At 41.2% G+C, this 13,430-nt stretch overlaps 1 protein-coding gene across 1 annotated transcript in view; it reads right to left on the bottom strand.

Moving 5' to 3' along the window:
- Nucleotides 1-3,692: 3,692 nt before the first annotated feature.
- LOC117508513 (neuropilin-1a-like) overlaps nt 3,693-13,430 on the bottom strand; it is a 29,939-nt gene continuing 20,201 nt past the window's right edge. The window contains 6 exon segments of the mRNA XM_034168328.1: nt 3,693-4,234; nt 9,524-9,577; nt 9,685-9,781; nt 9,880-10,137; nt 10,139-10,158; nt 10,268-10,541. Of these exon segments, the coding sequence (XP_034024219.1) occupies nt 3,948-4,234; nt 9,524-9,577; nt 9,685-9,781; nt 9,880-10,137; nt 10,139-10,158; nt 10,268-10,541 (990 nt within the window). The 3' untranslated portion in view covers nt 3,693-3,947.

Below are 13,430 nucleotides of genomic sequence, written 5' to 3'. Positions count from 1 at the left end.
GGACCTAATTACTACTTGGTGGACTTTGTATGTATCTGTCTGTCTGTCTGTCTATCTATCTATCTATCTATTTCCCTGGGGGCGGTAACAATGGACAGGATAGCACACGTGCACACTGCAGTCTATGCTGTTACTTAACATAAGGACTTTTAAATTCCAAAAATAAGCAAGATGGACTAGTAAATGTGTTGGACAACATAGTAGATCACAGTTTGGAAAATGAATAAATAAATCATCAGATGGACATGGATTGCTGGCCTCCAGCAACATGGAGATGTGAACAGTGGATTTATACAAGAAGCACTTAGCTTGTGGTGTGTAGCATAAGGACCTTTAAATTATAAAAATTAACATGATGTACAAATGAATGTGCAATGGACAAAATATGGAATGCCATTTCATGGTGTTTGGACAAAAGAAATCATCATGTGGACATACAGTAGTTTGCTAGTCCATAGAGTTGGAATTACTACATTAAAAACAAGCCCATTTGATTTCTGAATCAGCTATTTAATTTGGGAATTTATTTTTGGCATTTCTTCTTTTATTTTTGGAATTTATTTTGTATAGTGCTTTGATTCTGGGAAATTTATTATTATTCATTCATTCATTTCCCATACCCGTTACTCTAATCAAGGGTCATGGGGGTGGGGGTGGGGTGTGAGGCTGGGTACACCCTGGGACAAGATGCCAGTCTATTGCAGGGCTAATAATAATAATAATAATAATGTGTGATTTTTAAGGATATAAGTTGCACCAGAGTATAAGTCAAAGGACCTACCCAACTAGTAAAAACAAACAAAAACAACACATATTTTAGGAAATATGGTGTTTATGGTGTGAGGAAAATGTAAACACAGCAGCAATTCCAATAAATTATTTTGACAATTTTCATACCTTCTGGATAAATTCTTTGGGAATTGTCTCAACATTATTCCCATTTGTCACACATTTACTGTCTCCCTCATGTTTGCAACCCATGCTGTCGACAGTACCTCTTGCAAGTGACTGGTAGCAGTGCACTGTATTGTGAAAACAGTGACATAAACTTTGACTATAGTCACTCACCTGGTCTTTTAACTAATTTTTCCCCCAAACCAAATCAGACTGCCTGAGCCTCAATCAAATCAAAACTCTTTTGAGTTAAGTTGTTCTCTCTCACACACACACACACACATACACACACACACAAAACCAAAAACAAACCCTGACATGCCACTATATTTTACAGGGTACATGCCTAGGTATTTCCAAAGTTTAGAAATGCCTTAAAACAGTACTGGAGTACCTTTAAATATGCTGTGATGTTTTTTTTTTATTTGAGTTGTGCCTTTGGAAAGTGATAGCAGGGTATTTTTTTCTGAAAACGTGCTTCCACATTACTTTGATGCAAACAACAGATGTTTGAAAGTGCTGCTTGCGAGGCATCACAGTGCAGCTGCAGATGGCGAGCATGTGTATTCAGAAGACTGGGTGCATGGACACAACATAAAGATTACTCTGTCTTCTTAAGGCCTTGCTGTTTATTATTTTTTTCCTCCTACAACAGCAAATTACAGAAGCAGTATTGAAAATAAAAGTCTTTTGTTGTTTTGGTAAAAAAAAAGAATAAAAAGAAAGAAAATCTGAACGACAGTACAAAACAAAACATTTTACCATGTAAACGCATCGGGATGGAAAATCTACGTTTCTTTTCAGTCATGAAAACAACTCTACATTTCTGAATTATATCACATAATCTGAAACTATATTTTTTTTTAAAGATGAAATAATTGAACACATTTTTGTGTTTTTCTTTCTTTTTTTTTGGGAAATGAACACTATAAAGTCATAAATCTCTTAAATATATTTATCAGTGCAACATTGTTTTGAGTCCACGCTACAGTATCCTTTTTCTCTAGTTCAGCAGATGATATTTGAGCTATAGTCATCTATAGCTAAAAGCACAGAGCGCACGCCAACGTTGCAGAAAGTGGGACATCAAATCTGAAAAGAACAAACTGAGAATGTGTTCACCACAGTACGACATATGAAGCACAATAATGCAAAAGACATCCCTCCCATGGGGAGCAGGATTCCGATTGCCGTGGTGTATAAACCACCGAGTTCCAGCTCCCATGGGTCCTTCTTCCTGCTACAGTCTCATAGTGAGTTCACACAGCCTGCTCCACAATTGTGTTGGTGAGATTGTCCCACTTATCCACCTGCACAGAGTCTCAGAGACATTGAAGAGTTCACATGGACGTGATGGTTGTTTTAAACTTAAAAACAGAGAAAACGGGGTTGCTCTTTCCTGCAGGTGTCGTACCCTGATGCTTCCTAATTTCCACACAGGGAAAAGTGAGCGTCAGTTGTTGTTGATGGCTGTTTGGTGAACTATGTGTTGGTTAACCCCCCCAAAATCCCATCCGGAAACATGAAAGAGGCAGCTGTCCTTTGGTAAAATGGCGGGGAGGCCATGTTGATGCCACTCAGTTCCCCGCTGTACAAGTGTCCCTTCTTAATGACATCAGCTGTGACATCACAAGGTTATGGCTGCTACATGTGAAACTCTTGGATGCTACAATACAGCATGTGAACAATACAAACATGTGGCTACAGTAATGATAGCACCATTCTTCAGTTAGCGTGTTAACCCTCCGTTAGCCTACCAAAGAGGGAATCCATAACAAAGTGCATTCAGGCGGAGTTTATCAAGATGTGTACAAAAACCAATCCACAGTGATGTTCAGACGCGGCGAGCTCGTCTAAGGTGTTAGCCAAAGCAAAGCAATAATGATTGTTTTCTTTCTTTCGTCTTTTTTTGGTATTTGGCAGACATTTCAGACATGTTAACGCCTCCTTTGCTGTTAAAATGAGAGATGTGTGCATGTTTGATGTCAAACCTACAGCAGAGATACGATGAAGAATGCTTCCGTCGTTGCCTTCCGACTTGGATTTGTCCTCCGACGGTATTGGCGACAGAGGGCTTGAACGCGCGTTGAAATTGCAGTAACATCACACAGATTGTGCTCGTCACGAGCCAGGGTGATTTTAAAAGTGAAACCATAACACTGCACCTTCCACAAAACAGTCATAAGATTGTATTTACACACACACCTCGTGAAAAAAGGGATACTGCAGCTTTTTTTTTCTTTTTTACTTTCTTTAAAAAGGGCAATAAAATATATTAAAACATATTTACAGTTTGTAGGTTTTGGACAAAAAAACAAGCCAAACAAATCATTGTGATGGACTAAATAAATGTGCCCCTGTTTGCTGTCAACATCACTGAAGGTAAGTACATAAAAAACCAAAATCAACAGAGGAGGCCAGCTGAGATGTACTAAAGGCACTGTCAGAACCATACGTTGCCATGGATGGGAACGTCACTTTAGAATGATGGAGGTCAGAGGTCAAAGGGGAGAAGGGATATGTATCAGCGTCATGGGATTATGGGCACACCCTGTACGCCACTCCCTGTATAAATCTACAGTTTTGCCGGATATGGTTCATTTCGGATTTTGATACGTCTCTCCTCAGACTTGAAAATAAACAACAGCTTTCATGAACTGATAATAAAAAAGTTTTCTTCCCAGAAACGATAAATACTTTAAACATTATTTATAAATTGGTCTCAACACCAGCATCCGATTGTAAAAATGAATGAAAATCAACATAGAAAATTAAAATATCATCTAAATCATCTGTACATTTTTTTACTGTATTTATTTTATACACAGTGTCCCCTACTGGTAGGTTCTTTTTTTTTTTTCTTTTTTTTTAACTGCAGCTCCTGAGAAAAGATCAGTCCAAACCTCCGGCAGACACCTAAACCTGACCATCATCCAGTGAGTTTAGGGTGCTGGCAGTCCATCAAGCAGGCCTGCTCATGGACGTATGAGAGGAAATGACTACAGCCAGTTTTGTGCACGTGGCACGATTCATCATGTGCACTCTGTCCCATCTCATGCCTCTGAATACGAGTTCTGTACATTGAGTTTGTCCTTCTTTAGCTTCACCCCATCCACCAGCTCAAAGTTATAGTTCTCCAGTGCCGATAAGTTTCTGTCCGACATGCCTCCATGTGAGCAGGCACAGTACAGAACCACACCACAAATAGCGCCCAGGAAAACCCCCAGGGCGGACATGGCAATGATAGTGATGAGGATGGGGTCGAGCGTCTTCAGCATGTTGCCTGGTCCGCTAATCTCATTGCTCTCCACAATATCTGGGTAGTCAGTGATCTCCTCAACTAGAAAGGACAGACAGAAGCATGAGAGAAGACACAATATATGAAACTGTGACTGCTCAAAGTGTGAAGGGTTTGGGGTCCTGAAAACCATTATGAACAACAGGCAAATTAATGCATATATAATAAAAATACAATAAAAGGACACTCATTACAGTACAAAAGTCCACCAAAGCCCACCAAAGCCAAAAAATAGTATATCATACACTGATCAGCCATAACATTGTGACCACCTGCCTAATATTGTGTAGGTACCCCTTCTGTCACCCCTTCAGACAGCCCTAACCTGTTGGGACATGGACTCCAGTAGACCTTTCTGTCAGAACCAACATGAACTTTTTCAGCAATCTGAGCTGCTGTAGCTCTTCTCTTGGATCAGACCACACAGGCCAAGCCTTTATAACCCACGTGCATCAGTGAGGCTTGGCACCCATGACCCTGAAGTTATGGAGATGCTGTGGCCCAGTCAGCTGGACATCACAATTTGGCTCTTGTCCAAGTCATTCAAACCTTAATGCGTCCCCATTTCTTCTGCTTCCAATGCATCAACTTCAAGGGCAAACTTGCTGCATAATATATAGCCCACCAACTAACAGGTGCCATTGTAAAGAGGCAATCAGTAGTATTCCCCTGTCAGTGGTCACAATGCTATGGTTGACTGGTATGTAGTTAACGCTTCATAACCTGTGGGTGAATGTACAGTCAGGTCCAAATGTAGTTGGACAGTGACACAACTTTTCAAATTTTGCCTCTTTAATGTAGACTTTCAATTTTAACTTAAGGAATTACAGCCATTGTTTAATACATAATCTTTACATATTCAGAGCTCATAACTACTTGAACAAAGTAAACATATGGAAAACTGCTCATAGAAATCATCACTTTTCTTTAGACAAGTCAGCAAATGGACACATGAACATCTCCCAGTCACTGACTATGTGTTTGAGTTCATTTACATTGAGCATTAAGAAACAGAAACAGTATTGTACTGTTTGATAAATCTGTCTGGACAGGCAGTTCTCAAAAACAGAGTGACCAAGTAAAAAGATCTTCCTGTGACAGATGCTTGGCTTTTAGCTTCATAGTTAGAACACCTGCCTCCCATACTGGTGACTGTGAGTTTGAGCCCAGTGAGGGACAAAGCGATACAGGTTACACTGCCGGTGCTTTCTCTGCCTACATCAAGACAAACCATGAAATAGATAAAGAGGTTTGCTTTGGTGTGGGCATTAAAAATCATGACCCGCTTATTTGCTCAGTAATCATGGACCTAACGGAGCAACCTACCGCTAACTGTTAAAAGAGCTACTGCTGTTTGCATCTAAAATTAAAATCACAAAATAATTTCACTCGACTGAAATAGTGGCACACAGATGTCTTAGCAGAAGTAATGACACAACAAGCCATGTTATTACAGATATACAGATACTTTTAATAAAATGCTCAAAACAACAAGACAGTCCCTCACAACAGCAGCTGCAGCCAGTGAACTCTGACTGAGTGACACTCTAGAGTCCCGGCTCAGTGACACCACGTAGCTGTTACTCAAAGCAGCCATGTCCCTAATTATGTATAACTTTATGGCTTAAAATGTAAGGAGTTTATAAAAAGTCACCTCCTGTACAGATGTCGTGAAGGGGGAACTATTTACACTGACCACAGCCATCTTTTGTCCAAAGCTTTAATATGGACCAAAGTAGTCACACAAAACTCACAGCCTCGATGCAGTTTTATGAGAAGTCACCAATGTTTTGACTCAAAGTTCTGAGTTTTGTGAGGATGCAAGTTTTGTGTGACTACTTTGGTTTGCATTATATTTGTTTTTTGCACCTCATCAGTATTGGTGTGTGCTTCTTTTTTTTTTTTTTTTTTTACATTTTTGTACCAGACTGTAAACATGTTTATTTCTGCTGGACATTTTAACATGGCCTTCAATGGCAACCTGCTCACTTTTGGAGTCAGCATCAACTGACCAATCAAGGAACTGCACTTTTCTAATTCTGGATGTTGATTCATTTGGGGCCGTCGAACATGACTTTTGGGTGGGACCCAAGCAGTTCTGGTTGTTTCCTTGATATGTTCAACACACAAATATATTCAGGAATTTTCTTCTTGTTTACCGTGCATCTGGAAAGTATTCACATTGCTTCACTTTTTCCACATTTTTTTTTATGTTGCAGCCTTATCTCCAAATGGATTCAATTAATTTTTTCCCCTCAAAATTCTACTCACAACACTCCATAATGACAACATGAAAAGTGTGTTTGTTTGTTTTTTGCAAATTTATTAAAAACAAACAAACTAAGAAATCACATGTACACAAGTATTCACACCCTTTGCTCAATACTTTGCTGATGCACCTTTGTCAGCAATTACAGCCTCAAGTCTTCTTGAATATGATGTCACATACTTGGCACATATATTGTTGGACAGTTTTGCCCATTCCTCTTTGCAGCACCTCTCAAGCAGGTTGGATGCGGAACGTCAGTGCACAGCCATTTTCAGATCTCACCAGAGATGTTCAATCAGATTCAGGTCTGGACTCTGGCTGGGCCACTCAAGGACATTCACAGAGTTGTCCTGAACCCACTGCTTGGATATCTTGGCTGTCTGCTTAGAGTCATTGGACCTCATGTATCAACGTTGCGTACGGCGATATTTGAGCGTATATGGGGTGTACCGCAAAACGGCTGCGCTACTTGGCATTTATCAATGTGGTCGTTGGTGTACGCTGGGCTGAAAATATACACCAGGTCGAGAGGTGGCGTAAATTATACACCAAAATGAACCAGCGCTGGAATCCACATAAAAATGAAGATGATCAACATGATAAACAGTGCCATTATACAAATCAATGCATATGTTACATAAATAACACTTTCCTAATTATACTACATAATAATCAATACAAATCCCGCCTTTGCGGGATTGTTATGGAGCACGATCCGTGGCCACAGTGCTGACTGCAAAGACAGCGCTGCTCGCCTTTTTCTCCAGAGCCTGGAACCAGAGCAGCGCTGATTTTAACTTCATGTGGTGTGATCGTTTTAGACTATGAAATTGATTATAACAACTGTAGTTTCGTCATTCCCTTAATTCACCCGTGCTGCAACCAGGTTTTGTCGTCTCCATTCGGTTGTCACAATAAAATAAATACAGAAATACATTTAAAAAATAAAGAAATCTGACAGATTAGGCGTGTCTTGTTAATTGAGCGAGCAATATCCACATGTCAAGAATTATTGACGTGAAAAGAGAATACAGTGGTCCCTCGCTATAACGCCGTTCACCTGTCCTGGCCTCGGAGTCTCACGGAGTATTTAGTCCAATTTTGCATGCCTTTTTTTTTTACAGTGTTCTGTGTTCTGCGTATCTGTTATAAGAATCTTGTTGCCCAGAAGAGAAAGAGCGTCAACAACTACTCATAACTGTGTTTGTCACACGGACACAGACACCTGCAGCCAGGTGTGAGTGGGAAAAGGCGCAGCATCAGGATGAGAGGCCCGATCTGTGAAATACTGGTGAGTCACTATTAATAATTTCTTATGTGTCCGACCTCATTCGTTGATCGTTAAAATTAATCGTTAGTTCTAAATGCCATCATAATTATTTATAGGAAAACGTTCTATTTTTATTTCTCAAACAAATGTTGGGCCTGAAAACAGTTTGGTCTTATTTTCCTGCTAAGGTTTGAACTGAGAGTGTTTACACACAGGAGAAAAGTGAGAAAATGTTCATGCCTGATTGAGAAAGTGTATAAACTGTGTAGTGAGGGTTTTACAGCTTGAAACGTCTATAATAATTGTAAAAAATAACGCTGACTACGTCGCGGTTTCGCGTATTACGGGCTATTTTTTAGAACGTAACTCCAGCGATTAATGAGGGACCACTGTAACACTTTATTGATTATATACTACAAACAATTGATACGACAGCTGCTTTTGATGCTCTATTGGCACGCGTCGTGATTGGTGGAGTTCTTTTTCATTGCCGTCTTTCCGGCTTCCATGTCGTAAATGGGGGTGTGTCTGAAGCGGAGTCTGAATATTTATGGGCGTGTTTATTATAATTACGATAGTTTCCACCCGCCGCATTTATCAAGATCACATCAGGCGTACGCCAGAAATGGGCAGGTGCGCACTGCTTGATACATGTCACGGCGACTTTGGTGTATTTCAAGTTTACGCCGTAAATTTACGCCACAAGTGCGCAACATTGATACATGAGGCCCATTGTCTTGCTATCATTCCAGTCTGAGGTCAAGAGCGCTCTGGGGCAGGTTTTCACCCAGGATGTCTCTGTACATTGCTGCATTAATCTTTCCCTCAATCCTAACTCGTCTACTAGTTCCTGCCACTGAAAAACATCCCCACAGCATGATGCTGCCAGCACAAAGCGATGGTGCCTGGTTTCCTCTAAACATGATGCCTGGCATTCATGACAGAGAGTTCAGTCTTTGTATCATCTGACCAGAGAATTTTATTCTCATGGTCTGAGAGTCCTTCAGGTGTCTTTTGGCAAACTCCAGGTGGGCTGCTATGTGCCTTTTACTAAGGAGTGGCTTCCGTCTGGCCACTCTACCATACAGGCCTGATTGGTAGATTGCTGCAGAGATGGTTGTCCTTCTGCAAGGTTCTCCTCTCTCCATAGAGGAATGCTGGATCATCACTCAGTTTAGATGGGGCGGCCAAGCTCTAGGAAGAGTCCTGGTGGATCTGAACTTCTTCCATTTATGGATGATGGAGGCCACTGTGCTCATTCAGACCTTCAAAGCAGCAGAAATGTTTCTGTGCCCTTCCCCTGATTTGTGTCTTGAGACAATCCTGTCTCAGAGGCCTACAGACAATTCCTTCATGTTTGGTTTGTGCTCTGACATGCACTGTCAGCTGTGTGCCTTTTTCAAATCATGAACAATCAACTGAATTTACCCCAGATGAACTCCAGTTAAGCTGTAGAAACATCTCAATGTTGATCAGTGCAAACAGGATGCATTTGAGCTCAGTTTGAAGCTTCATGGCAAAAGCTTGAATACTTATGTACATGTGACTTTTTCCACATTGGGTACTGTGTGTAGGATTTTGAGGAAAAAAAAAAGAATTTCATCCATTTTTGAATAAGGCTGGAACGTAACAAACTGTGGAATAAGTGAAGTGCTGTGAATACTTTCCAGATGTACCGTATATATATATATATATATATATATATATATATATATATATATATATATATATATATATATATATATATATATACCCAACAATGTAAAGTCATGCCTTCTTTTGAACGACTTACTGATTTCATTGAAACGATCTTCTGGTAACATTGGCTCTGTAGGTACATCAGGATCTGTTCAAGTAGAGATTCCAGTTAATTACACAGCCAAAATGAAATCAAACCACAGTGAAAGTTATAGCCAGGATTTAGATCATAGTGTAATTATGAACAAGCCCCACCTTTACAATCAGTCATGCTGACACCACTGAGAACCTTAATGTCATCCACAGCAATGTCTCCCCAACTCTTTCTCTCCACGAGTCCTTCAATGATCACCTACAAAAAACAAAACAAAAACAGTTTTTTCTTTCTAAACAGAACTATGAAGAATTTATTGAATTTTATGTTGCAAAAGCAACAACTGTTTCATGTACCTGATAGGGTTTGGTTGTCCTTGGGACAAGGACACGACCTTCTCTCCAGCGGTTGCCCTGGTGACCACTAACTGTCCACAGCAGGATGTCAGCTGGTCCATCCACCGTTTGTTTACGTTGTTTAATATGCAACATGCCGATGTGCGGCCCAAACATGTGGTACCAAAAGGACATGCACAGGTCTGAATCTGGGGAGTTGACCACAGGGCTTACCAGCCGAGCCACCTCTGTCTCCTGAGGACCTGTTGCTAAGGTATAGGATGAAGTTCCCTGATCCACCTGCCAGATTTAAAAAAAAAAAAAATCTTGCATGACTGACCAACAAATACTCAATGATTTGCAATTATCTTAATTCCATAAGGTGAGTGCCAACCGTAAAGTCCTTCACCTGTATGGTCCATGTTGGGTCCAGTGTTGAGGGTTGGTGTGCCACTGGACTGGATCTGCCACCTAGAGCCAGTGTCCTCTGATGTCCAGCTACAGAAGGATGGATCACTGGCCCAGCCAAAGTCACACGCAAACCCCAGAAAATCTACAGAGGATTTGAAGAAGCTAAACATCAGGTGTGTCACAAGGTCATATTTCATCACCCTCCTTATTATAATGTTGGAAGAGTACTGGGCTATCTCTGAACAATCACCGGAGTGCCCGTCATGACATGACTACATGCTACATTTAAAACATCAGAAACGTGTCCTGATCAGCTACAAACACTAGAGGGCAGCAAAGGTCTGCAGGACATAACAGAATCCAACAGCAGTAAAAAAAACACAAGAAGGACAAGTAACATTGAAAACAAGTTACAGCCCACATAAGAGAGAACATTTGTTGGTTATAGTTATTGATTTCCTGCAAGGAACACAATATGGTACAGAAAGAAAGTTGTAGCACGTACTAACACCAAGAATTGATGTAAAGATAGAGATGGGGGTAGACAGAATCTGGACATATGCTGTCCAATTCAGAAACAAATCAGAATCCCGTAGAGCTCCAGATTTTAATGAGAGCAGGACTTGAGGCTTGAAGATAGCTACAGTACCGTGCTGCGGCCCCATTTCAACAACAGCATCCCCCACAGACACACGCCATGCTGCGGAAAGCTCTGTGGAGGTAAGAAAATGTGTGGGAGCTCAGCCAGTGAGTTCCACTGCTCAAAAAGATGAAGAAAGAGTTCCAACAAACCAAGGGAGTAAGATGTTCGGGATGTTAGCAACAGCCCGTGATGCCTTTAGAAGTACACGAAGTGGCCCTCCAAATGGATAATATATAAGCCATTATTCCCTTTAATAAATGGAAGGTTTTAACAGGCTTCTGCAGGCAATGACTCTATTTGCTCATTAAACACGAAGAAATTGAATTCTCATGAGGAACCGCAGCTTAGATGCCAAGCCACTTTTTTGTTAAGAAATCCCATTCCCAATTAAAGTGGCTTTGGGTGTTCACCCCCTCATACTTGGAAATTTTAACAGAGGCAACCAACAGTCTCTGGATAAGAGAAGCGCGCATGACTCACATCACTGCTTGATAAACAACAAGCCAATGCTGAAGCGAAAGAAACTTGCAGTTCCTTGAATGGCTTCCTAAGGCTGGCTCCGAAAGTGATGCACTCCCATAGAACCCCATGTTAAAATTTTCAAATTTATAGCATAAATAAACACTAGCACATCACCCGTGGGGACTCATATGGAGCTAAATCAAGGCCAAAAGTTTTGTAATCTGAAATAAAAAAAGATTGAAAAAATAAATTGTTTGAAACTGAAAATTAAAGTTTTGTAATCTGAAAAATAAAAAAGATTGAAAAAATACATTTTGAAACTGAAAATTCAATGTTTGTTCTTGAATTTATAATCATTTAAAAAGTATCAAATAAATAAGTGTAAGATATATATTTTTCAGTTTAAATAAAATTTTGGTTTCAGCTCTGTAATTTTTTGATCAAATAATTTATTTCATTCAATTTCTTTTTTTCACCCTTCAGATCTTTTTCACTTTCAGATCTTATTTTTTCAGTTTCAAACTTTGGCCCTGTTCTGGTGTGGGAGGGCGTGCTTCGATTGAGAGGGGCGTGGAATTGTGAGTGACAGGAGAGCAATCAGTCCTCACATGATGTTGCATTCAGGACACGTGAGTACTTTGATAGATAATGACTCTGCTCCCGTCTCCGTCGTTTATTTACTACACGGCTGGCACGTGAAAGAAAATAGAGAGAATGAAAGCTTATTACGAGGCTTTAAACCCTCGAGATAAAGCTATTGTGATCGATGTGTAGCAGTTGGTTCAGTGGATCCGTATGACTTACACCCAAGTCACGTCTGGGAGTCTGTATTGCGGGTCCAAACGGCTCCTGGTGAACGGGCTCACGCCCGCCCTGACACACACCCACAAACAGATGGTGATGGAAGACATCAAACACATTACACTTCTCACTCATGGTAACGGCAACATGACTCTTAACTACACTGGTTTGTTTAGCTAGTTTCCCTTCATGAAAACTGTACAGAGGGTGATTTCTTTTTTAAATAAACTGATTAGTTAAAATATTTTAAGCCACATAGTTATGACAGTTGGGGCTTGGCTGCATTGAATGACAGCTTTGCAATTATGTTCACCATCAGAAGGATTGTTAAGATAACTGGAGATCCAGAAAAGGACTCCAGAGCCCCGCTAGCAACAGCTGCTAGCAATGCTTGCTAGCTGCTGTGGACCAACGTGCATGAAATTTCTGACATTACAAATATCTGTGACAACATGGCTTGCTGTGCAGTTAACTGTGCGGTTCACCTTTCGCTGCATCGCAGTTTCGCGGATTTTTTTTTAGTGCAATTTTGCATGCTTCTTCTTCTTCTTTTTTTTTTTTAACAGTGCATTGTGTTCTGCGTCCTCAATCAGGCGGGCCAGTCGGCATCACTGCAATTGCTCTCACTGCCTCCGATGCGCCTTACCGAGTCTGCGGGCTCGCCCACTGTCTGCTGTGGGAGTTGTGGCCAAAATCTGGCAACAGGTCCAGAGACTACGCTCACTGTTTTGATGCAGAGCGCTCCAGCAGCCCGCAAGGATAGAATTATTGTGGAAAATCCGCAGCGGTGCATGGTCTCGGTAACCGCAGCCGCAGAGCTCGGTGGCCACTGAGAGAGGTTTGTATTTTTTTTAATGACTTGGATTCTTTGCGGGTCCCGCATCCGTCCCACAACGGTAACACCGGAGGCAGTGAGCGAAGAAAGAGCATGCGCATTGTGCTCTGCGTGTCTGTTTATAAGAATCTTCTTGCCCAGAAGAAAAAAGAGTGCCAACAACTACCAATAACTGTGTCTTCACTTGGAAAAATACACCTGCACTGAGGTGTGACTCAGTGGAAAAACACGCTGCGGAGTGGCGCCACAACGCAGAGGCACGATCAGAGGAACTGTGAAATACTGGTGAGTCCATCTATCCATCCATCCATTTTCTTCCGCTTTATCCAGAGTCGGGTCGCGGGGGCAGCAGCTCAAGCAAAGCCGCCCAGACCTCCCGATCCACACACACCTCCCCCAGCTCCTCCGGGGGAACCCCAA

Source organism: Thalassophryne amazonica, chromosome 1, assembly GCF_902500255.1.
Source record: "Thalassophryne amazonica chromosome 1, fThaAma1.1, whole genome shotgun sequence".
NCBI lineage: Eukaryota > Metazoa > Chordata > Actinopteri > Batrachoidiformes > Batrachoididae > Thalassophryne > Thalassophryne amazonica.
The sequence above is the reverse complement of the archived record's forward strand: the minus strand, read 5'-3'. Positions and strand labels throughout refer to the sequence as shown.